At 37.5% G+C, this 26,876-nt stretch overlaps 1 protein-coding gene across 2 annotated transcripts in view; it reads left to right on the top strand.

Annotated features, from left to right (window-relative positions):
* Positions 1-26,876, top strand: part of si:ch211-186j3.6 (neural-cadherin) — a 631,675-nt gene that overhangs the window by 462,950 nt on the left and 141,849 nt on the right. For both annotated transcript variants that reach the window (XM_051932159.1, XM_028809678.2), the window contains exon 21: positions 11,960-12,186. In XM_051932159.1, coding sequence (XP_051788119.1) covers positions 11,960-12,186 — 227 coding nt within the window. The remainder of the gene's footprint in view (positions 1-11,959; positions 12,187-26,876) is intronic.

Here is a 26,876-nt window from a genome sequence, read left to right as displayed (position 1 = left end):
ATAAATGAATGAATGGAAAAACGTGATGATTGACCAAATTTAAAACAGAATGAATATTTGATGAAATGTTCAGTTCTGACATACTGAAGATCTAGCCTTGCCTTGTACTTTTTGCAGGGGTGTAAATGTGTATCTTGCTCTGAGTGCTGAAAAAGAGTCCCCAATTATCTGCTTCTCTTCACATGCATTGGTATTCAAACTCACATCTTATTTTTGTTAATTACTTGTTTTTAAAACAATGGATGCAATCAAGGTAAAAATGTCTTTGGGGGAAAATTAAACTAAAAAGGAAAGTGATCCAAGAATGCAAAGAAACTATGACAAAAATACAAATCTTCCTGTATTTTCTATTCTTGATTGCGGTGTGAGAGCAGAAATTCAACACGCTAATTGAACAAAGAACTAAACTCAAGGGTAGAATAGTTCTTTGATTATAAACTTTTGTGAGCATAGGAACCAGCAGCGACTGGGGTCTTCCAAGACCAATGCTGAGAGTGACTGTCCCCATCTGCTGCATGTTAAATTGTGGTATGTTTCTAGTGTAATTGTCTTAAACCATTCTTCATAATGAATCTGGTCATGAAGAGCCAATTATTGAACAATACTTAAATCTGTATTTTATGAGGAAAAAAGGCATGGGATCTTGAACATAAACTTTTTATTGAAGGGAAAGATCTGGCTTTGTATTAATTATACAATATAGTAAATCAGAAATACAAAGACATCTGCTAATGTGAATAATAAAGACCACCAAAGAGAAAGTAGGGGAATATACTGAGTCAAGCAGAATTTATTTTTTTTATATATATTTTTTTTTCAGACTACTGTGTTACCCAATACAGCTCTTCTACTGTTGCTTCAGTTTAATAAGCAGAAGTACATTTAGAAAAAAAAACCTACTGCATAAGAGATTTTTTTTCAGTTGGCTAGTCCTTAATACTAAAGAGTTTGAAGAATTTAAATCCCACAACACTTCAAAACTTTTTCCTTTTACTTGGGCCTATATATGTAATCTTAATATAATTTCAAAATAAAAACAACATTTCATGGAAATTAACTAATACCACACCGATGTCTCGCATAAATAGTGTAGTTTGCAGCAACTTTCTTTAAAATTCATATTATTAAGTAGACAGCAACACACTAGTATAATTAACGTTTTTCACATATATTTTTATTAAATGCAACTGCCTCTGGTTGTTGTACCTGCTGACAAAAACTATACCATTAAGACAAAGGAACTTTTAGATCAGAGCTGAGACAAGGTTATTCAAAGCAGTCTTCATAAAAAGGGTATTTTCTAAGTCTTTGAACATCAACCAAGCCACAGTAAATACATGCACACACATGCCCAAAACATATACAGTATATTTGCACATGCAGTATATACTTTAGAAGGAACAGTGACAAACCTCCATCAGTATATGTGTTTCTCCACTCATGGAGCAACGGCAAGCTAGACCTGCTTTCTTCAGATTTTAGTGGTGCCATTGGACAGATGTGATCCATCTTACTCCCAACTACAAGCCTATTATTACTGGGCAATCTGTTACCATAAGGATATGGAGGAAAAGGCCGAACTATCTCTGAATGACTGTTAACAAAGGACAGACTGAGAAATGATGAGAGAGTCATATGGTAACGGCATCGAGAGGCTCAGTAACTGAATCACAGACTATATTAGCTTCTGTGTGACACTGTTGTCCCCTTACAAACAGTGTGCAGCTTTACAAATAACAAGCCTGGAATACTAAGGAGCTAAATGTCTTTTAACTTGTAAGAAGAGAGCATTCAAATCTGGTGACAAAGAGGCTCTAAATACAATACTATACAATTTATTTTTGTATAGCCCAAAATCACACAAGAAGTGCCGCAATGGGCTTTAACAGGCCCTGCCTCTTGACAGCCCCCCAGCCTTGACTCTCTAAGAAGACAAGGAAAAACTCCCAAAAAAACCATGTAGGGAAAAAATGGAAGAAACCTTGGAAAATGTTCAAAGAGAGACCCCTTTCCAAGTAGGTTGGGCGTGCAGTGGGTGTCAAAAAGAAGGGGGTCAATAGAATACAATACAATACAATACACAGAACAGAACAAATCCTCAATACAGTATAAAAATAAGAATTTTAGAAGTACATAGCAGAATTTAACAGTAGATGATATCACATAATAAGATTTGGATTTGTTTAGAGTCCTGGAGACCTCATCCATCAAGCTGCCTCCCCCATTTGGCCATTCCACAGCTGAAACAGCGCTGGGCCAGCCAATCCAATGAAAGTACCCCTCTTTCCCACGATTCCTGCAATCATCCATCAGGGATGACTTTACCATAGGCAGGCAAAACAACTTGGCAGGTGGGCCGTGGCACCAAGTGCCACATTTGAGTACCGAGAAGAGAAACAGAATAGGTGAGGGTTAGCATTCAACTATAACTATCATGTTACTTATGTTTTAGTGCTAATGACTAACAACAGAGATGCAGTCTGTACAGTTAATTAGCAGCTCTAGTCAGGATATGCTAAACTGAAGTAGTGAGTCTTCAGCCGGGATTTAAAAGCTGAGACTGAAGGGGCATCTCTTATACTAGCAGGCAGACCATTCCACAGTTTAGGGGCCCTGTAACTAAAAGCTCGACCTCCCACTGTTATTTTATTAATCCTTGGAATCATAAGCAGACCGGCATCTTGAGATCTTAATGTGCTCTCTTGTTTGTAAGTCACGATAGGTTCAGACAAGTAAGCTACACCTTGGCCATTTAATGCTTTATATGTTAAAAGGAGGATTTTGAAATCTGCCCTAATCTTAACCGGGAGCCAGTGTAAGGATTTAAGAACTGGAGTTATGTGTTCGTATTTTCTTGTTCTTGTAATAATTCTTGCAGCCGCATTTTGGATTAACTGGAGACTGTATAAAGAACAGTTTGAACATCCAGTGAACACCGCATTGCAGTAGTTAATCCTACTAGAAATAAATGCATGAATTAATTTCTCAGAATCCTGTTTATTTAGAAAGCACCTTAATTTCCTAACATTTTTAAGATGGAAGAAACATGATTTGGACAACTTTGTAATATGCGCTTTAAATGACATGCTGGAGTCAAAGATAACTCCTAGATTGCGGGCTGATTCAGTGAAATTAATGGGGATTCCAACTGAGTTAAATGATGACAAAATATTGTTGTGATCAGCGTCATTCCCTCCAACAATTAACATCTCTGTTTTATCTGTGTTTAAAGACAAGTAGTTCTCATTCATCCACTCCTTTAATTCTCTAACACAACTAATTAAAGACAACATTGAAGAAACTTCTTTTGATCTAAATGAAAGGTATAACTGAGTGTCATCTGCATATGAGTGAAAATTAACATTATGTTTCCTAATGAGAGATCCCACTGGAAGCATGTAAAGTGAAAACAGTAAAGGCACCAGTACTGAGCCCTGCGGGACACCATATTGAACTTCTGAATGATGTACTAAGAATGATTAAAAAAAAGCTGAGTGACGATTGGGAAGCTTACAGAGTTAAAATAGAAAACAAGCTCACTCAGAGTAACATGACAGATGTTTGGAATGGACATGGCATAGTCACTGGACTCAAGAAATTCAGGTCTTAGGTACTGGGAGGGAACATGAACAAAGCTACCACACTGGGCCAGTTTTTCAAAAGATTTTCCCTCCCATTACTTTCAAAGACCAGCCAGCTCCAAACCATCCCTACTGCATCAATATCTCCTACCCATTTAACTAGCAGGACCAGTGATGAGTCACCTCTGACCATATGTATGGACTGTCCAAACTGATAACCATGTGAGGAAACAACTAAGTAGGTTACATGCAAGAAAGATTGGGGCCTGGAAGAAGTTCTTAAGTACTTAAACACCGTACCAACCTACTTTGTGGTGTCCTCTGACACTTTCAGTCTGTCACTAAGGCTCCAGAAAATGCCATTGCTGTTGAAAAAATCCTGTATTGGCTACATGACCTAATCATATTGACCAGTGGCCCTAATGTCCCACATCATGAAGACTTTCGAAAGACTAATCCTGGACTATACAAGCCCTCTTGTGAATGACCACTTGGACCCACTACAGTTTGCCTATCAGACAAAGACTGGAATGGCAGATGCAAATATCTATTCACTCCACAAGGCTTATCCCCACCTGGACAAAGATGGCAGCACTGTAAGGATTAAGTTTTTTTTTTATTTCCCCAGTGTCTTCAATACCATCCAGCTATCCCTGTTAAGGAGTTTACTCAGAAATATGCAGGTGAATTACCATTTTGGGTCATGGATAATGGACCACAGTTTGAGGCTCAAGGAATTGATGCGGATGTGAGCAACAAACTATAAATATAAAACCAGATCATGTCACTTGCAGAAATTCTCAGATGATATTGCAGTAATGGGGTGTATTGACTTAGGAGTGAGGCAGAGTTTAGGAGTCAGGTAGCAACCTTACCTCAGCAAAACCAAGGAACTAGTTATTGACTTTAGCTGCACCATCAAGCCTCTACTTCCGATCACTATTCATGGAATGGATGTGGAAGTGGTGTACTGCTACAAGTACTTGAGTGTCATCAATGACAGGTTGGACTGGTCGAGTAATATAGAGGAACTAAACAAGAAAGAGGAGGGCAGACTTTTTTGGGGTGGGGGGGGATGTGTTACTTTAATGTAGTTGGTGACATCCTTTATTTATTCTATATATCAGTGATAGTCGATGCAATTTTATAAACTTCAGTGTGCTGGGAAGGTAACAACACTTCAACAGAGACCCATTGATTCAACAAGCTGATTGTTAAAGTTTAACTTATGGGACACAATGTTCATCCCCTGGAGATAGTAGTGAAGGAGAGAATGAAGACAAAACCGAGTATGAACAATGCTGTACATCCTCTCTGTAACAGACTAGCATTGAGTATTTTCAGCCAACTAATTATTGTGCAAAAGTGTGACAAGAAATGTTACTGGGGCTCCTTTATACCTACAGTAATACACCTTTCTCAGGCATCCTTATGGCTGTTTTCTTATCTTCAACCACATCAGAATTTTTTTCTGTTTTGCAGTTCTTTGTGTAGTTAAGGGGGATTGTTGTTTAATGCTAAATTTCCCTGTGGAACAAATCTATCTATCTATCTATCTATCTATCTATCTATCTATCTATCTATCTATCTATCTATCTATCTATCTATCTATCTATCTATCTATCTATCTATCTATCTATCTATCTATCTATCTATCTATCTATCTATCTATCTATCTATCTATCATAACAGAAATTGACTAACACAATGAAGTTTGCACAGTGCCACATTGATTGTAACTGCTGCCCCCCAATCCTAGAATCCTTGGTTTAAATATGGTACCCAGTCATTGTCTTTCTATTTTTTACATACTTCTCCTATAACTATTATTTTTAGGTGGTTCTTTTTATTTTATTAATTGGCAATTCCAAAATGGTCTTGTGTTAGCATGAGTGTGGGCGTGTGCATGAGTGAATCCTGCTATAGACTGACACATGGTCCAGGGCTGTTTCCAGAATAGGCTGCAACCTTCCTTGACTCTGAATTGGGATATATACTGTATATAATATGTTTATTTATTTGTTTATTTATTTTTATTTATTTATTTATTTTTTGGGATTATTGTTATAATTAAACATGTAGTAAAAGGCATATTTAGTCTCCAGTAGAGAAGAGCACTGGTCATGGAGGCCACTCAGAGAGCAAAGACAGCTCAGGTATGGGCTTACAGTAACTACAAACTCTAACTGACTTTTCCATCTCCACCAGGATGTAGCAGCTCAGCTGGTGGTACTATGCTCCTTGCTTCACCAAGATTAATCCTCTGCTTTATTCTCTCTAATGTCATCCAATAGCAGCAAACATCCGATTTAATACTTTTTTTCTTGACCTACAGAAATTTGCGTCACTTTCTCCCATAATGCTTCCAGCCTCTCTCTCTCATCTCTATATGTCCCTACAAGATGACTCTATTCTGCTTTGGCCTTTTCTGCGGACTATCTCTTTTCTCTCCAGACATGATCAAACTGGACAATGCTACTGAATTCTTGCTCCCATGTGGAATGAGCTTCTTCTGAACTGCTCACATGCTATTGATGTGCAGACACCTTTTGAAGACTCATCTCTTTAAAACAGCATCTTGGATACCTTGTCTTTTTATCTTTCCTGGATATCTACAGTTGTGCTTACCCAGTTAACCCTCAAGCAACTTTGCCAGCCTTGGCACTAACTGCAGTGTTGCTTTTTTACTTTGCACTACCTAATAATTCAACTTGTACAGTGCCTATAAAGTGTATTCACTTCTTGGAAGTTTTCACATTTTATTGTTATACAACACATGGATTTAATTTTACTTTTTTGACACTGATCAACAGAAAATGACTCTATATTGTCAAAGTGACAACAGGTCTTTGCAAAGTGATCTAAAAGTTAAATACAAATATACATCTCAAAATAACTGACCACATAAGTATTCACCCCCTTTAATATGACACACATAAATCATCACTGTATTTAGCAGATGCACCTTTGGCAGCCATGATAGCCTTTTTGGTCAGGTCTCTATTAAAGCTGCACATCTTGACTCTTCAGGTTCTTCTCTTTTCTTCTTTGCAAGTTCTGTCAGGTTGCAATAATGAAATGGAAAACTTCCAAGGGGGTGAAAATATTTTGCAGGAACTCTACATATAACGATTTATTTTTGTGAGTTGCCAAGAAAAATGACATGGGTTTAACAACATCAAGAACTACAGCAATAATAAAAATAATAATAATAGTAATAACAATTTTAGCCTCTCTCCAGAGAAAGTGCAACTTGAAGAATCTGTCCATTCATTTTCTAATCTGCTTATCAAGTTCAGGGCTACAGGGATCCAGTGCCGATCCCATCAGCAATAGATGCAAACAATTTTACTAAATTAATCTGCTTTTCATGGGAAAACATTACACTTTGATGACTGTTTCCCAGAAGACATCTGGAAGAGAAAGAAAGAAAGAAAGAAAGAAAGAAAGAAAGAAAGAAAGAAAGAAAGAAAGAAAGAAAGAAAGAAAGAAAGAAAGAAAGAAAGAAAATTGTTGTCTATTAAGGCCAAAATGAATATTTTTGTCCTCAACTCTAAATGCTGCACTTTGCACACATATTACACAGTACAGCATCCGTACTGTAAAACATCTTAGCAGCAGTTTCTTGGCATTACAGCTCTGAGAACTTGCAGCGGTAGATAGTAAAGTGGATGCAGCCAAGTATGGTGAATTTCTGAAGGAAACTGTGCTGCAGAAGATCAGGGGCCTTATGCATAACGCTGTGCATAGAATTCACACTAAAACATGGCATGCAGACAAAAGCGGAAATGTGCGTATGCCCAAAATCCAGATGCATAAATCTGTGTGAACACCAACTTCCACGTTCTTCCGCTCTATAAATCCCAGTCAGCGTGAAAAGAAACACACATGCACACGCCTGCTGCCCCACCCCAACTCCTCCCAGAATTACGCCTCTTTGAATATGGAAATCAATATAAATAGCCCTTAAGCTCAGCGTTCTGTGAAAAGGCAATGGCAAAAGCATGGGGGAAAATAGAAGAATTTCAGTGAATACCAAGTGGAGGCAAGGAAAAACATACTATTTGTTGATTTAAACAGTGGTATAAACAACAAAAGGAAGTTAATCGAGTGACATAGAGTGTTGTGAACTCAAAAGCTTGAGTTCACAAAATCGCACAGTACCCAAAATAAAAAAGAAGTTGTCAGATATCAAAGTCGCTGTGAAAAGGCGAGTCGTAGCCCACCTTCTGAGTGTCATATGAAAGCTTATTAGGGCACAGAGAAAACAAAAATAGGGAAACAGTGAGAAAAAAGCTAGAAATGTCAACTTTAATCTCAAAATTTCCACTTTAATCACATAGTTTATTTTGTCATTAAAGTAGAACATCGTAAACTTCATCTTTAAATTGTTTAATTTACTAGTTTCTCAAATAGCACCGTAACTAAAGTAGCACATTAAATGCTTTATTTTGTATGTGTTCTTCTATGTGCTCTATGTGTGTGAATCATTACGTGCTTCTTAAATGGGCTTTCTCTTCCTCCAACTGGACACAGAATCCATTACATTTGTGATATTATAGCTCTCTGAATAATTTAAATACTGAGATGTATACTTGATATCATTTTCATGATGATAGGAGTTAAAGCATGTTATTAAACATGGGAACACGGTGGCGAAGTGATAGTGACAAGCTGGTGCCCTGTCCAGAGATTGTTAGTGCCTCCCGCAAGATGCTTGCTGCGCTGTGTGTGACCGTTGATTAAAATAATTTATTGTAGCAGTACTGTCTCTTTCAAACGTGCTAACCTCCAATTCCTGTAACCAATTGCCACACAATCAGCTCTGTAATAGATGTTAAGCCATCAGTAAGCTCAGAACACAGATTCTTCAAAACTTTTAAGGATCATTGAAATATCTTTGTAGTACATTTTTAATTATTCTATCCATCTATCCTTCCAGTGTCGCTCCAGCCCCAGCAAGAATACAACGTGAGGCAGAAACAATCCCTGAACTAGCTAGCGCTGTGCCACCGTGTCCTCACATGTTTAATTATTAACAATATAGATTACTTAAATGATGTTAACATTTTTTCTGTATAATGTAATGAACATATTTTTCTGCATTTCATCTTAAAAATGATATCGTCATCATATGTAAATATGCGCTTTATAAAGTCGCTCAGGTTGTGCAATATTATGTATCGCAAGTTTATAGTGTAGTAATTGTACTAATAAGTACAAACAGTTCTACAAGGAGCACTTGATGGACTGATTGAATGCATTTATAGTTCTTCAGATGAAACTGTTTCTGAACTGCGATGTCCCTACAGGAAAGGCTTTGAAGCGTTTGTTGTATGAGAGCAGTTCAAATAGCGCATGGCTGAGGCAGCGTGTGGGTCATGCTATATACCGATAATTCTCTTTCCAATCAGCTGCTGTAGAGCTGTGATTCCACACTCAGATACAGTGGGAAAAATACTTGAGAGTAACAACACTAAAGCAACTATGGTATTTGGAATAGTTTGGCCATTCCGTGGACCATTATATTGTTATAAGTTAATTACAATCAGATGCCTTAAACTAATAAACAATATGCGGTTAATTTCAGTGTACAGTGGAACCTTGGTTTGCGAGTAACTTGGTTTACGAGTGTTTTGCAAGACGAGCTAAAATTTTTAATAAATTTTGACTCGATAAACAAGTGATGTCTTGCATTACGAGTAGTATGTATACGCTTTGCCTGCTGAGCGTCATGTAATCACAACTGAGCTGATGGTTCTTCTCTCTCTCTTTCTCTTTCACTGCGGGATTGTGGGCAATCATCTCCTATTCTCTGTCTGAGTCGGCGTGCCTCATTCATATAGTCAACATCCGTAAGAGTGTATACTGTTTACTACAGCATTGTGACTGTGTGCGTGCGTGCGTGTGCTGTGACATGCGAGTCCCCATCTTGCACCGCCAGCTTTATTCAGCTTGAAACAGCAACAGTGTGGTTATTTATTGTAGAGGGATCTGCCACTCTCCTATACACAGACACAGCAGTCAGGCAGGGTCGTGGCCAAGTAGTACTGTGCCCTGCGCATTTATAATGTTCCTTGTTCCTTGTATCACCCATCGACGGCAGGCGCTTATAGCATGTCTACAATCTTTTCGGATTGCTTTGGGACGCTCTTCCGTGTGTCACCCGTTAAGTGGAATTCCACAAGAGTTAGAAACTCACTTACACCAGCCATGATTCTTTTCAAAGGTAAAGTGCAGGTTAATTTGTTTTATGTATTTTTACTTTATATTTTGTATTAATCATTTTTATATGAATAGTTTTGGGTTGTGGAACGAATCATCTGAGTTTCCATTATTTCTTATGGGGAAATTCACTTTGATATACGAGTGCTTTGGACTGCGAGCATGTTTCCGGAACTAATTATGCTCGCAAACCGAGGTTCCACTGTATTTGATAAAGCCGCGTCAGGGATATGGATCTAAAAAAGAAAGGGAAACCATACTGAAACAAAAGCACTGCTTTGACGCTGGGTGTTGCCAGTTTGCAAAACCAAGCGGAGAACTTGCATATGCCAAGCATTTAGCTGGCGTGAAAATGTGCGTGGCTTTATGGCAAGTTTAGGTTTAATACATCACGATTTGAGCGTGGAAAGGGGTGTACGCAACATTTTTGTGTGTATGCACGGTTTATACATGAGGCCTCTGGTCCTTGTGATGTGTCAGTTTCAGCAAGATAATGACCCAAGCAAAAGCACTCTGCGGTGTCTTAAAAATAAGGAACAAAGAAAAAAAAATTGATAATAATGACCCCATTCCAGCCTACTTTAAAGAATGTGCAAAAAAAAGTGATGTCTTGTGCAATGCAGGATGCGACTTACAGGTGAATATGAGAACAGCATAAGGAGTTTTACATATGAGAAGGCTTCAATCAGTATATCAAGCTGATATGATTAGTTAACCACTAATTAGTTACATTATCTAATATCAATGCCTCGTGCTGAAAGAATAAGAATAGTTCATGAGATCAGTTCTTTTCTATTTGTACTTACAGTAAGTTGGTAATATTATTTCCAGATCTTCAAAGTCCTGCATTCATATCTCTGCCTGGTTGCCCATCAAAGTGGAAATTTCATGTTCTCCTCATGTCTGCAATTTTATTGTGTGCATTGGTTTCCTCATATGTTCCAAATTTGTGTAGGTTAGATTAATTGGTGCCTCTAAAATGCCTTACCATGAGAGTGTATGTGGAGGACTGGCACCATCTCCAAAGCTGTATTGTAACTTTTCCCCAAAGATGAAGGAAAGTAGTAAAATCACCACATCTGCCAGGGGGACAATGGTGGGAAGCCCAGTATCTCCCCCTGGACGCTAGATGGAAGCTAGCTCTAGATGGCAGCCTCCCTGGGTTGCAGCGGTGCCTCGGACTCCCAGAGGGCTTCACGGGGGTTGGAGTTCTGTTCAGCTCTGTGGGGTTCCACAGGCGCCGGCAGGGGGTGCTGCACCATGAGCTGCTGGCCCCTTTTGGGCACTGGTTTCGCCTTACCTGGAAGTGCAGCCAGATGTTGATAATCAACTACCTGGAGCACTTCCAGGTACCCAATAAAAGGGAGCCAGCGACCACCACTCAGCAGCCAGAGTCTGGTAGAAGGAGAACAAGGTTGCCTGGGAGGAGTGGTGGTGCCAAAGGAGAAGAAGAGTGCTTGCTGTACTGGTGTGCTTTATTTGGGACTGTGTATTGCCTGTGGGTCACGGGGAAGACGTGCACCCACAGGGGAAGAAAATAAAAAGTATTTCTTTTAGTTTACACATGCCTCCCGTGTCCAATCTGTGACGGGTCGGGCGCTATACAGCGTCTATCTTACAGTATTCATACCGGGCCATTTCAAGTAAACTGTCTGCAGAGATGCCATATAGAGATGCTTGTGCAGGCATTGAGTTTGTTCAACTCCATAGGTGACATTAGGTATGTCAGTGAGCAAGCATGAAACAAGCTGTGAAAATTAAAATATGTAGCGAATGACTGGAATATACAATCCAAAAACAAATGTATTATTTAATGTATATGTGCATGTTCTAAATGCAAAATACTGCAAAATAAATAATATAAAGGCTTATCTGCATTCCACAACTTAAAAGAAATGCCTGTTTCACAATATTTATTTGAAATATTTAACCAGAATGACCCTCAGGTATGGCACACACAGAGAGATAGTAGGCTTTGGCCAGATAACTGCTGCCTGTTGAATGCAAAGATGGAAAAATGTCTTTAGACGTTTTAGATGAAACTCTTGCAATGAACATAATTGGAAAATGTATGTCCCAAAGTTAAAAAGTGAAAATATTTAATGATGCCTATCCTACAAAGGTAACTTTGCAAATTTTGCTTTTTATTTTAGATATCACAGCAGAAGAGTTTGTTCAGAAGAGGCTAGAGGGAAAGAGCAGATATGAACTCTTCAAAGAGATCCTGGCCGAAATCCTGTCGGTTCACCCAGATAATGTGAACCTGTTCAGTGTCTTGAATATTAGAGGCAGGCATACAGACTTGAGATTCTCTGTGCATAGCTCCACATATTTCAGACCGGAAAAGCTGCATGCTTATGTAGCAGCTTATAAGCAAAAGGTAAGAACTGTCCTGTTTTCAAAGTATGACCCATCCATTAAACCCACTTTAGTTGCACTGGGCATGTGTGGGAACATCATATTCCGGCAGCTCTGGCTGAAGAAAAGACGAGAACTAACCCTGAACAGGACTCTAGTCCACAGTGTGGGTGTTGTGTGGCCTGTGTTACATCCTATTTCAGACTGATTCCTGCTTTGCATTCGATGCAGTAGCTGTAGGCTGTCCCTCCCAATGACCCTGGTTTAGATAACAAATTTTGCATTAGTAAATAATAGTAAATAATGATTACATCTTGCCTGAAGAAGGGGCCTGAGTTGCCTCGAAAGCTTGCATATTGTAATCTTTCTAGTTAGCCAATAAAAGGTGTCATTTTGCTTGGCTTTTCTCTACATTCATAATGGCTAACACGGTACAGCACCCTAGTACTGCATTAGTAAATAAGAATTTGCAAAGGTAGCCTATAAGCATTGTGATAGATGGAAAACAAGGAGTTATTTAGTGTGTAATCAAATTTAAGATGCCAAAAAATCTACAGGAGACAGATATCCATGTTTCTTTGTGGTCACTATACAGTTTGTTTTGTTCTTTGTTGTTTAGTTACTATCTATGAACTTTTATATTTTTATACTGCGAATTTGCATGTGTCTATGTATTCTAGAATAGCTGTTATTAATTTAACAATATGTCCTGACATGAAGAGTATCATAATTCCCAAAATATCAACATGTTGACATGTTTCAAGGGATCTGTTAAATATCTATCTGTTTTGGTTCAAAAATAGCGTGCAAAGAATTATAAGACTGATAATGTATTATGTGTTTTAGAATTGGCTGTGTTAGAAATCACAAATTAAAGCAAAGTGAGAGAAAAAGGGAAGTCCCCATGAGTATAGCAGAGCAAGCATGGAGAATGTGCGTGTTTGTGCATACAGTTTAGTTGTTTCCTTTTTATAATGATGTTACCTGGGACTGGCGTTGCATTTATAAGAATTCTGTTCATGAGGGAGAAGTAAAACATCATTACAGTGGAGTACAAGTGTTTATCAGCATATCTTTAGCACTCTTGCAGGTCAATATTTTCAAGGAAAGCTTCATCTTTTTTATATAAATAGATTTATTTATGCTTATTTTTTAAAAGCTGTCAATTTTGCCTTTTTCATGTTTTATCTGCATGTATGGGTGAGCTCTGTTTTGAAGCAGCAATACCGTAGTTGTGACATTCATTTTTGTGGAGAAAAACGTCTGGTCTCTTCAGTGATATAACCATATGTCTTTGGTTAATACGGGTCTCTCAACATCAGAATTTCATTCCCAGTAGACCCATCCAGGGCTCATTCCTTCTGCTCCACAGTCATTGTGATACCCCCCTCTGAACTGTCTTGGTGGCTCTTCTTATGTGTCTCCATGTGCTACCATGAAAGATTGGGCTTTACTTACAAATCCTATGCAACCTATCTTAATGGGCACACACCACTCATGGAATGAGTGGAATTAAAAGTTACCCCCAGTCCGAAAAGAAAAGGATGTAAGAGAAACGTTTCAGCTTTGTAGTATTCATCAGGTATGTACAGTATGTGACTGAGGAGGAAAAAGCAGGGAGAGATGAAAGCAATGCAAAACAGAAAAGTGCAAAAAACTACTGTTAGGGAAGGCGAGGAACAAAATGAAAAATGTTATTCTGTCCTTAAGTCCTCTAAGATGCGAATGATCTTGGCTTCATCTGTTTCTCTTTGAAATGTGTATTTGAAACCCTGTGAAAGAAAACAAACCTGGAGATCAGTGTATCTATCATCAATAAATGTGTGATCTCAATGGCTAGAACAGGCACTCTGAAATGAGTGTCTCCCTGTTTCACCTAGATACATGCAGATAGTTGGACACTTCTAATAAAAAACGTAGTATATAAGATTTCTGGACTGTCATGTGGCCTATAATTTAATATGGCTATTTTCCAGAGGGACCAGACAGGGGGTATTAATCTTGACATATTTGCAGGTGATACAGAAGTTATTGTTACAACTGAAAATGCCTTGCAAAGAATATGTCTCTGCTTTGTGAAGTGAGCTGCGGACAAAAATTTATGGAAATTAGGAGGTCAATGTAAGGAGATCAAGGGAGGATATGGAAAAAGGCTTCTGTGGAAAGTATCTTTTGCAAAATGAGTAAGGAAAAATCCTCAGGATAGAAGTTACTTTTAGTCGTGTTCCACTTAGGGTGGATGTCTCCTCTTGACTTGGTTGAGGGACGTGTTTACTACATGAGAAGAGCATCCACTGTTGACAAGGAAACAGTCTAGGTGCTTCATTACAGAAGTCAACTTCATTGCTGCAGAGGTAGTGGAGTCTATGGTACTACAAAAGAAGAAGAGATTTTAGTGTGCTCATTAGCTTATAATAAACTTAGGTTTGCAATCTTGGAAAGCTTATAGAAAGGCTGATGTCAAGTAATGGTACAATTATGACAGATGCATCAGCTAAGAGATGGATAGGAGCTGGTATATTTGGTAATGAATTTCTGTAGCTGACATCTGGAGCAGTGCAAACACAACTATCAATATTTTTTTTTGTTCAGGCCTGTAACATACTAGACACAAAGGCACGAAGAAAATAAATGTTCATCTACTCTGACAATGAAGATGTTGGTAATGAAATTTGCTTTTGCCAAAGGAAGCACTGATGTTAAGAACCAGTTCTGCTAGTCTAATGTGGGTTTGCATGGGAGAATTCTGGACTGGACTTCTGTCTGAGGACAATAAGGCTTCCATTGTGAGGAATGATTGAGAGGTGATGTTTGCCTGTACTGTGAAACCAAGAGTCAAAGAACTGGAGAGCATGGTTGGTGTTTTTAAATATGAGAACATAATTTCAATAAGTGCCTTATTAGGCTACCAAGAAATGGTGGGGCAGTTGCATGCAGAAACAATACAGAATCCAATATTGGTTGATTTGTGGATTTTGGGAAGAAGGTAGAATTGAAATATCTGTGAACTTTCAACAATGAAACAGCATTAAGAAGGCTATTTACTGTTGCAGGTGAAAATTGAAATGGTAAAATCTTGCTGATAGTCATTTGTAGCATCCTGTGTAATGGAGGCATAGGTTCTGCAATAAAAAAATAAATAATTCTGCCAGACCACCACCACACACCTCTTCTTTTATGCCTGATTGTTAACAATATCATCTGGATGGTGCAGTGCCTGAGGTGCCTGACGTTCACCTATAGGAAGGTTGTTGGGAGGAGAACATTTGCAAGGAATTTGGTTAGCGCATTGATGAAGTAATTGAGAGAAGCAAAATTTCCAGTTGGTGGTGTCAAGACGCACTGCTTGATGGTTTCAATGACAGGATCTCACAGTCTGATCATGTGGTAAAAGAGGTTAAGGTCAATGTGAACTTGAAGATGTAAGTACAAGGTTATTGTCAGAAAAAGTTTAGAAAGCATCTTTCTCATTTGTGATCACTGTATTGAAAAAGTAAACATGCAGATGATTAGTTTGTATTTTATTTTTGTATATGTAGTTTGTAGTGACTGTTAAGAAATTTTTTAATCCCTTGTTTTCATGTAGAATTGAGATAACAAAGTTTCTGATATAATAGGTGTGACAGATAGGGGGTGCCACCAAGTCCCAAACCATGGATACAACCAACACAAACACAGTCACTGATTCAAAACAAATAATTTTATTATGCCAATATTATGCCATGGGACCCAGCAGGACTGACTAACGGCATTACAACTCCCATGTGTTGACATGTTGCACAAACACAATCTTGAACAAATGCTTATTCTTTTCTTCTGTTCTCTTCTCTTCACTCTCCATCTACTTCCCTCCAGTGAGGTTTGCCTTCCTCTGACTCAGCTGGAGGAGGCTGGACAGTGTCCTACCTCGAAGGAAGCACTCCACTTCAAGTGGAAATCCTAAAAAGTAGGGATCGTAAATCCCCACAGCACCCATGGGACCCAGCAGTGCTGACTAACAGCATTACAACTCCCATCATGCTATGTAGGGTTCCACATGGTTACTGAGGTCCTCTGATGCTGCCATGTAGTGGGTGGAGGATAAAAATATTCCAAATTAGGAGCCATCTCCCACTGCTCCTTTATCTTCCCATCCAGTTAAGGGCCCCATACTCATCCCAGACAAGATGACAGATAATCCTGCCTTAGGAGTATTTAACGACAATCTGGAGTGATTTGACCTTCTGCTTGTTGGAGCATCTTGGATAAGTACAAAGCATATTCTCTTTCTGATAATGTTTTCTCTGACTTTTCTTTAACTGCTAATCTTTAGCTTTACATGTCTCTCAGTGCATGATTTTTACTGCTATCATAAGGAGCACAATGTTAGCCATTGCATAAGCTATTTATGGATTGGACACCTAACTAGTGAATGTGGCAGAGAAGCAGGTGTGCAGTTCAAATGTCTTTGTACATCTGAGTTTGTTCTATTTTTGGTCACTAGAGTATTTTCCAGAAGTGGTTTATTTAACAATATTTTATTAAAACTACATACTTTGGGATGCTGTGACTTGATATGTGGATTATGTGACACAACTAACATGAAATATTTTCATGGACTTTTTAACATTGTTTACTATTGTGTTGTGTTGGACATTACAGACCCCTATTATATAAGAAACTTTCTTATCTCCGATCTGTATGAAAACATTAACTTTAAAACCTTTCTTGGCCTTTGCTGCATACTATAAGAGATATGCAACATATAAATAAAACTCACTTTTGGGTGGAGTATTTCTTTAAGCATAAAAATATCACAATAGTCAGGGCAGAATTTTTTTTAAATGTCACATTACATTTCTGTCTGTCTGTCTGTCTGTGTATACTGATTGATTGACTGGCTGTATCACTCGTCCTATGAGTCTGTATCCTTGTTTTTATGTTTCTGCTGCTATTTGCATCTAAATGTCCCCTTGGGATTAATAAAGTTTATCTAAAATAATCTAAATGAATAAGAAGGGACATGCTAGGGTAGAGTTAGATTCGAAGGCAGGTGAGTGTGGTGAAGCATGTCTGGGGTCTGTGGCTGATCAGAATGCAGGTGTTTTAAAAGAATAGTATGGCTTAGACCTTGTAAGTGTAGGTGCGCAGGAGAAAAGCTGTGTGGCCATGGACAACTTAATGGTGGAATTGGATAGTTACATGTTTAAATACATGAGCGCAGTTGGCTCATCCATCTCTCACTAGTGCTCTGCAGATTGTTTAGTGCACCTGCACTCACAGGATTATACAAAGATCTAAGTAGGTCAAAACGAGTGGAGAAAAAAAAATGTAAAAAACATGAAGAAAGAGAAAGGAAGAGAAGGACTCAGCAATCAAGCCAGTGCCATATAGAAGAGGCGAAGCAGTTGGGGATGCCTTGAAATGGAGAAAGAGAAATGGCATTCCAGGGGCAGATCAATCCTGATGAGCAACTTGGAGCAGGGATGATCATGGGCTCCAGCGGTCCTGCTGGATCTCTGTATGTACCAGGAGGATGGAGTCAGACTCAAAATGTCCCAGTGGGTACCGACAGAGGTGGCTGGGACAGGAGTCAGGTAGTGGACTGTGTTTGCCAGTGAGTCATCTCTGCTGAGCAGACCCGTGTGGGTGAGCAGCAGAAATAAGGGAGCCAAGCACTGGGAATTAGATGGAAGAAAATTGATCCTGATTTTAGGATTATTCCTACTTTTAGCTATTTATTCATGGGATTTATTTATTGGTTTTTATCTTCTGCCACTGCACAGTTTTTATGTATGATTATTTATTGAATACACTGCATACACTGTTTGCTGTGAATAAAGGCACAATGCAATTTTGCACCTTAAACTGCAGATTTGTGTCCTCCTTCATCCTAGTTCATTCTCAGTTATGACCATCAGCATCCTGGGAGACAGAAAAGGCCCATGACTACAGGCTATTGAGTCATCACAATGAACAGGTTATTACAGTTGATCAGAAAAGTAAGGAAATCAGGATGCAAGGCTGGAGAAATCAGTACACCAATTAGTCAAAAACATGTACCAAGAGACTGATGATGCTGTAGTCTCAAATCAACAAAAAAGTATAAAATAGATTGGGCAAAGACAAAAGCAAGTGAGGCCAAGAAATATTAAGAAACAAAAATCAAATATAAAGGAAGCAAGCAAAGCAGAAAAACTAGGCTAAGGAATTCAATACACTGACTGATTGTAATGGGGCCCACTTAAATAATTAGTTAGATGAACTCTGACAAGATTCAAGACATATAAATTGATTGACGTTGTCAGGTAATGGTAGATGGAAGGTCTGTTAATGGGTGTGATTACACTGAGACGGAGTATATTCAAGCTTTTCCTTAAAGTTTAGATATTTCCATTTTTATTCATTTTTTATTAATATTAATATTTTAAATTTTCTATTTTATAAATATTACATTTTTACACTGTAGAAAAAACAAGTTCTTTGAGAAAGATTTTTCTTCAGTGTGATATTAATAGTAATGTGCCATATTAGATTATCAGCAAATGGTACTCTACCTTATGTTGCAACTAAAGAGATGCGTAGAGGGAAATATTAATATCAACATGACTGGTCTAATTAGGGTTAGTAGATAAATCCAAACCAAGCATAGGCAGCTTCAAATATTGCTGATGGCAACATACTGTGTTTTGTCCAAGAGCTGAACATTCTGTGTTCTTATTCTTTGCTCTCTGGAGGACATCCTTCTAACCTGTAACATAAAATGACACTTTACTGATCTTGGGTGCCTTAATTTGCTTGGATACTGAACTGCCTTAAAGCAGAATTATTACATGAAAGAAAAAAAACAAATAAATGAAAAGCTTTCATCCATATGGTCAAAGAACTTGTGTCCTAGAGATGCAGCAGCACTATAACTCAGAAACAGCTGTTGGATTTAAAAATGGGATGTCCAGTAAATTGACATCATTTCCTTTCTCAATACAGACTGATGTCTTTGCTGTAGTTAATAATAGTGGCGATCAATACTGAGAGATAGGGAAGTTTGTGCTGCAGTGGGGGTATAGTAGTCTGTCGACTCTAATATACTATTATAAGCAATTTTAGGATGCAGCTGAGTAGAACCATGGACCTATCTTTATACCCAAGCCCTGCATGATTAATGTAGACTTTTAACATTTGTGTACATATTGCTATATCATTTACAGATTGACTCTAAATAGGTTGATTCTATACAGTGGACAGAGGAACAGTATACCATCGTTTTTAACACTGACCTCTATCAGAAAACACAGATAAAGATAATACAGATATTATGTTTGTGCTGTTACATACAATTTTGACATTCTCATTTTATAATCAAGTATTCACTTTTGCCAGCATACAGAATGCTTATTTGTGTAAACAACCATTGAACTATGTTAAAGACCACTTTGTATTTTGAATGTTCATGCCCAAAATTTGGTGGCACATTTTGTTTGTTTACATGCAATATTTTGTAAATTACAGCCTAAGGTTGTCATACACATTTTAATCATCAACATTCCTAGTCATGTATCACAAGTTCTGCGCTTCTCTTTGGAATATATAACACATAGACTTCATTTACCTGAAGTTATACTACTTTTTTTTGAGGAAAATTGTCTCAGTTTGTGTTATTTTGACTGCAGTAAAAACCAGAGGAAAAGTGATCATCGAAAACTGGATACAGTACTTGTTTTGAAATCATTTCAAATTTATAATGGTATCACATAATTACATTAATTGCATTTCTGGTCAGAATTGTTCATATGATTTTATCTACAAAGTAAAACAACTGAGTTCAAATGAGCATTTATTTTGCAAACATCACAAAATCAAACAGGTCATAAGATAAAATGATCAGTTTTATTTCAATCTGTTTAAGCACATTAGAGGCAGCATGCAATAATGATGCTGTGTGTCTTGCAAATGTATTTACCTCATCATGTAGACCTCACATAGACCATCTCATTCTGCATATCAATAAGACAATGATGGCCTACTCATTCAGAGTTACTGTTCCAACAGATGTCATGCTACGGTTCAGACTGGCTACAACTAAAGTTACATAAATTAACAAAAAAGAATGGAAGTTGATTCATAATAACTGCACTGTTGACTTTTATCATCTGTAAATGCTGGAGTTTTTCTCAGTGTTTTTTCCTCGACGTCTCTCTCACTGAGCGCATCACTGAACAAGAGTGGAAACAGGTATGTTAGGTAAGCAGATTTGTGTTTTCTGTTAAATAAAAAGGAGTCATACATTCCAATACATCAGTAGTTATAATGCTACCAGAGAGTGGTGACAAAGTATATGTTGGTTGGACATACAAGTAAGACATTCACTGAACTCTATATGTGAAAGTACTATCACTGCTATCTCCACTACTACTACTACTACTATTACTACATTTGTAGTATATACTGCTGAGTTTAACATCCCTTGGGGCACAATGGTGGCACCTATAACCTTTGGTCTGTTCTTTAGTTAGGGCAGCTGAAAGGGAGGTAGATCTTTTTTCCTGTACATTCTTCACCACACTTGCAGAGTCTAGTGTGCTTGGACAGTGCTGGCATCTCTGAATATTTCCATACACAAGTTTCCCCTCTGTATTTATCATATCTTGCACTGACCTTTCAACAGCCTTTGTCAGAAACAATTTAAAGCTTTATATATTCTGCATAGGACATTGCATGCCTTGTTGACTCATGGAGTCAATTTAATGACATTCTCAGCTGACACCCTTCTTTATCTCTCAGGCAGGGAGGAAGACCACAGCAAATTCCTGTTCTTTGACTCGAATATTACTTCCACCTTAGCTGGTCCCTCTTTGTCATTAGTTAATTCGTGGTCTGAGTCATATTCAATGTTTTCCTCTGTTCAGACATTACGTTTTGAACTTTTTTGTCTGGTTCAATGTCATTCAGACCTTTTTCTCATAAGAGTCATGGTCAAATATGTGATCAAGAACCTTATACACAATAAGTCATCTGCTCATTGTGCTGATAAAGAGTAAAATGTGAGGAAGGACCCAAAGACACACATTTATTTCTCAGAGCCTCTGACAACACACAACAATAACACCTCTCCCAACTTCTCACTACATGAGTGTTCACTCTGCTTCACTAATTCTTAGCTAACGTCTCATCTAATATTTCACAAAAACAGATATTCCTATGAACAGAGATACAATGGAAGGGCGTTTGAATTCCACCCAACACCAAATCATCCCTATTCTCACCTAATGTCTTACCCATTCATTTCCTGTAATCACCCAGATATGACCAGGGACATTACAGATGGCTAAAATTTGAAGAAACTACCTAAAATTTAATGAAGCTAATTATTATCACTTTCATGTTTCCAAATACGCACTCTGGACAAAATCATCAAACCCTAGAGCAATCAAAAAGAAAGAAACCATCCCATAGGAAAATATTACTGCTTAATGGTTGATCTTTGATTGCTCATGAGACTCATTTTTCATGTTTCATTTAAGAATCACATTTGTCACAGATGTTTCTCCTAAAACTCCTTAGGAGAAATAGATTTAGACAAACTGAATTATAAGGAGTCAAAATTAAGAATTTGGCTTAAAAAGTGCATTATATTTTGTGAGATCTCTTTCTAGTCTTGTTTTAATCTCTATCAAGTCTTTTTTTTTACTTATTATTGAACTGATGCCTTTATCCAAGGTGACTTACAAGATCTGAGATTTAATTACTTACATTACAATTTGTTTTTCCAGTTGGAGAACAGGCAGATGAAGTGACTTGCTTGTGGTCACACAATGTCAGCAGTGGGACACAAAACCAAAAACCTCAGGCTTTGATGTCCAATGTATTAACCATGATGCCGCACTGCCTGCCTTTTCTTCAAGAATTAGTATGATCTAATTGGAACACAGCAATATAAATTAGAGCAACCAATATTATTATTATTATTCAGAAGCAAGGACTACAATAATGTAATCATAGTAGTGTTTTATTATACAAATAACTGTGCATACATTTCCCAATATATTACTGAACACATAATACAAACAATTTCAAAGTGAAAAAAAATATTAAGACACGACTTGGAAAATCTCAACCCATCGTGTGATTTTGCTGAGATCTCTGCTGAAACTCAAGGGGAGACACTTGTGACAGCACCAGGGGATTTTTTTTTTTCATCTGGAGAAAAATCTGAGAAGTAGGAGACAAAATATAACATCTCCATTTTATTTCTTTGTGATTTTCTTATTTTCAAGGAGAAACCAAAAAGATATTAAGGAGATCTCTTTTTGAGTTTTAATTCCTATGGAGTGTTTATAACAAAATAAATAGTAAATTTACCACATTTGCCTGGAGCAGAACTGGACAGTTAAACTAAAATGCCAAACTATTTTATATAAACATTTAGTCAAAAAACTATAAAATTAATTATGGAAACTAGGGAGATTTTAGAATAATTCATCAACTGTATTTTTACTTGTATAAAACTGAGTAAAGAATAATACCTTATATTAGGCAATACTTTGTAAAATATTAATTTATTAAACTGTAAAATTTAGTTTGTTCTATCTATCTATCTATCTATCTATCTATCTATCTATCTATCTATCTATCTATCTATCTATCTATCTATCAGAAGGAGAAAACTCTGTAAATTTCTTTCATTGTGGAATAAACACTGCAATATGTACAGTATCTATTAAATCATTCATATTTCAAAACGGGCAGCACGGTGGCGCAGTGGGTAGCGCTGCTGCCTCGCAGTTGGGAGACCTGGGGACCTGGGTTCGCTTCCCGGGTCCTCCCTGCGTGGAGTTTGCATGTTCTCCCCCTGTCTGCGTGGGTTTCCTCCGGGCGGTCCGGTTTCCTCCCACAGTCCAAAGACATGCAGGTTAGGTGGATTGGCGATTCTAAATTGGCCCTAGTGTATGCTTGGTGTGTGGGTGTGTTTGTGTGAGTCCTGCAGTGGGTTGGCACTCTGCCCGGGATTGGTTCCTGCCTTGTGCCCTGTGTTGGCTGGGATTGGCTCCAGCAGACCCCCGTGACCCTGTGTTCGGATTCAGCGGGTTGGAAAATGGATGGATATTTCAAACCTGATATTGGATTGCCATGAAAATAAATATGTATAGTGCTGTAAAATTTACACTGAACTCTTTTTAATGATATCCATTTGTGTTCTTATGGTCATTCATTATATTAATTTGTGTGTTTCAATGTTTAAATCAACAACTACATTTCCACAGCAATTAATATGTGTTTTAAGAAATTTCAGAAATTAAATTTGCTAAAGGGGTCTTTAATTAGCATCTAGTTAAAAATACAGATAGTCACAATATTAGGACAAGAATTCTTTTAGATACTGTGTGAAAAATTCCCTGAGCATTATAAATTATTTTCTAGAGAAATACAAAGACGCACTTAATTCACATCTTTATCCTAACACATTTCTGCAGTGCTGTGCTTCATAGTTGTACCAGCAGGCTAAAGGTTAGTTGTTCTTTTGTTCCTTGAATATTCATTTGCATTTGTTTCTTTAAATTCTATTTAGCTCTTAAAGCTATGTAATATATAATTGATCTGTTCAATTTAGATAAACAAACCACTTATCCTGCTGGACTAAAGGAACTTCTATTGTAAGCTTGAGAACTTATAATTGGGTTTATAAGACATCACTACAATGTCCTTGTCGCAGATTCACTATATAAGTCAGCTACAGTATACTGTAGTTCATGGTATATTTTATTTTATTCTCTTTTAAATTTGGGTTACAAGCTAATGAAAACATTTTTTACCATTTTTATTTCTTCCCAATGATGAAGTTTAACTCTAGAATTCCTGAAGCCTACGAAAAGACTTGTAATCCTGGCCTACCTTAAATCCCTTCACACCTCTCCAACAGTGTCTTTTGTTTTGTAAATGTGTCGATTAGGACAAGCAGCAACCAGCCTTCTGTCCCATCCCCCTCCTTGACTGAGCTCAACTCAGGCAAAAAGTTCTCCCTTATCTGCGTGTGAGATCTGGAGTTGTATACGGTAAATAATACAGTACAACGTTATTTGGAATACATGCATTTCATGTGTGTTCCATGACTACAGAGATTTAGATAAGTGTAGGATGAAAGGAAATGTGAAATACCTAAAGCAGAAAGTTTATCCATGTTATACTAATAATGACGTGAAGTGTATAATGTGTGAAGTCCAATATCAAATAAAAGCATGTGCTTTTATTCAAGAATATAACCAAAGAAAAAAAACATTTGATTTACCTGTTGCTGTCAATGGGTTAAAAGCCCGAGCTCAAATGTTAATCAACAGGGAGTTTGTACATGTTCTTGTATGGTACAGAGGTAAGAACCACTGCCTTATAACCCAAAGCGCCCGGGTTCGAGACTGGGCGCTCTACGTGTTGAGTAGTGAGCTACTATTGTTATTATTATTACTATAATATAATAAAAATATACATTTGATTTGAGTCTCTAACACCTGGTGTAACTTTTGGCTACTTGTAAAAGTTAGCGCTTGATTTTTTATTATTCAGTTTTATTCTCTTAGTGACATTCACGTGGTACAACGAACTTGCCTCTCCCTCTCTGAGTTGATGGCATTTATCTCCATTCTTTTCACAAGAGCAGCACTGTAGCTGATGCCTGCTGAGAACTATTTGTTGTACCAGCAATCAAAGATACATTGTCCCGTGACCACTATCAGACTGGACAAAGGCAGAACTGTAACAACAGACAATTTCTTCACATTGATTTCGTTGGCTAATAGACTGCTGCAGCACAACGCAACTCTGCTTGGCACCATAAAGTAAAATGGGACTTCCATCTGCAGTTAAAGTCACTTCAGTACGCGAGAAAAATCCGCCACACTGCTGTTTAGATCTGGCAGTGCCATGATGATGGTGTATTTTGTTTTGCAAATAATCTCTGTAGTCTTCTGTAAAATTGTTTTACTACACAAATGGCTTTAGTCAAACTGATTGTGTTAAACCTGGAACTCCAAATAGCAAACATTTGATAATTCAAAAATACATTCAATTATTATTATGAAGCTGGTTTGGCATTAAAATGCTCCCAGCTACCTTAATTTTCTCAACAATATCTTGTCTTCTCACATATAAACTCTTATGTTACATAATTGTAATACATTCTTGCTTGTCATTCTTGTTTAATATCTTGAACAGTCTTGTTAATTTTACTGACCTTTCTGACAACACTAACTTTAAACAGAGCTAAACACAGTCATCTAAACTTAGGTTGATTGATCAAAGGTGATTATAGTATTGGAAGTGGAAACAGAAGTGTAGAACACTATGAGAGTTTTGAGTGTGAAGATAAAATAATGTACCTTGATAACAGCTTACCCTTCCTTCTTAAATTAAATTAGAATTATGATTTGTTATTGTTGACAGAGGTTCGATCTTCCATAATGTGAACTCAGGGACAGAAGTTTTCATTCTGTGAAATAAAAGGAGTCTTCATAATAAATATCACTAGAAGTTCTAGACTCCCTTATTAGGGTACTGTAATGCTAAGAAGTTTCCTTACAGGAGCATTAGTTCCTGATGCATTTACAAATCACTATCCTCTGTAAACTCCCATAATTCCAGGGTTAGGGCCTGTTTTCAGTGTACAATAGGCATTCTCAAAGATAATCATAAATATTTAAGAAGACCGAATTATAGATACATGGAACAAGTTACCAAATAGCATGGTAGACAGTAGGACTTTAAGGACATTGAAAACTCAACTGATGTTACTTTAGAGGAATTAGGTGGATTGGAATGGTAAGCTTTGTTGGGCTGTATGCCCTGTTCTTCTCAAAAATTTTCTAATATTCTAAAATGAAAGTGAATTGCTAGCTTTGCTTCTGACCTCTCATTTTACCTCAGTATGCTATGTAACTGGAAGATGTTGGGCCCTTGTAGTCATTTCTGACCTCACTGGTAGTCATTGTATTCTGGGATTTCTGGTGTTCCCATTACAAGTTGTTTTCCGAACCCCCCCACCCCCCAGAAAAAATAAGAACATTCTTTGAGGTATGTGGAATCTCTTGCCTATTTCCATAGATTTTCCTGGTGTTTCCACTTTAGAAAACAGGAGAAGGAGTAAATTGTGACACATCTCAGAACGTATTGCTATCTAAAAATGCACAGGTAAACTATACTAAATAAAATACTCACAAACATGACTCAATTTACAAACTTGTGATACTTTTCTGGTACATGATGTATTCCTGAAGAAATTATTTTGTTATGATAAGTTCAGTTAGAACTTGTATTATTTATGGCCATTAGACAAGAACAGAAACCTGTTCATCTTGAATGTGCTTCATTGAATCCTTTCATATTGTGAATGTGACGTCAGCCTGATGACTATGGTTTGAAAAGTGCAGCTGCATGAATTAGAATGCATGCTTTGCTTGCTTTCTCAAAAAAAAAAAAAAGCATAAGAAAATGAAAACTTTGCCTTAGGATTACAGCTCATCGCCGGCCCTCAGCACTTTTCTTGTTCTGTCCGTTTCTGTTCCTTTGCCTTTCACCATGAAAGGCTCTGACTGATTGATACATCGTGATGAAATGTTTCTTGCTTCCATGTTATGCTATACTTTTACAAACAAGAAATTGGAAATAAAATGTCTAAATATGCTTAATGAATACTAGATAAAAACCATTAAGCATTATTAACATTTTCAAGCGAGAAGGTTTTCCCAG

This window comes from Erpetoichthys calabaricus, chromosome 9, assembly GCF_900747795.2.
Source record: "Erpetoichthys calabaricus chromosome 9, fErpCal1.3, whole genome shotgun sequence".
Lineage (NCBI taxonomy): Eukaryota > Metazoa > Chordata > Cladistia > Polypteriformes > Polypteridae > Erpetoichthys > Erpetoichthys calabaricus.
This window is presented reverse-complemented; position numbering and strand designations above follow the sequence as displayed.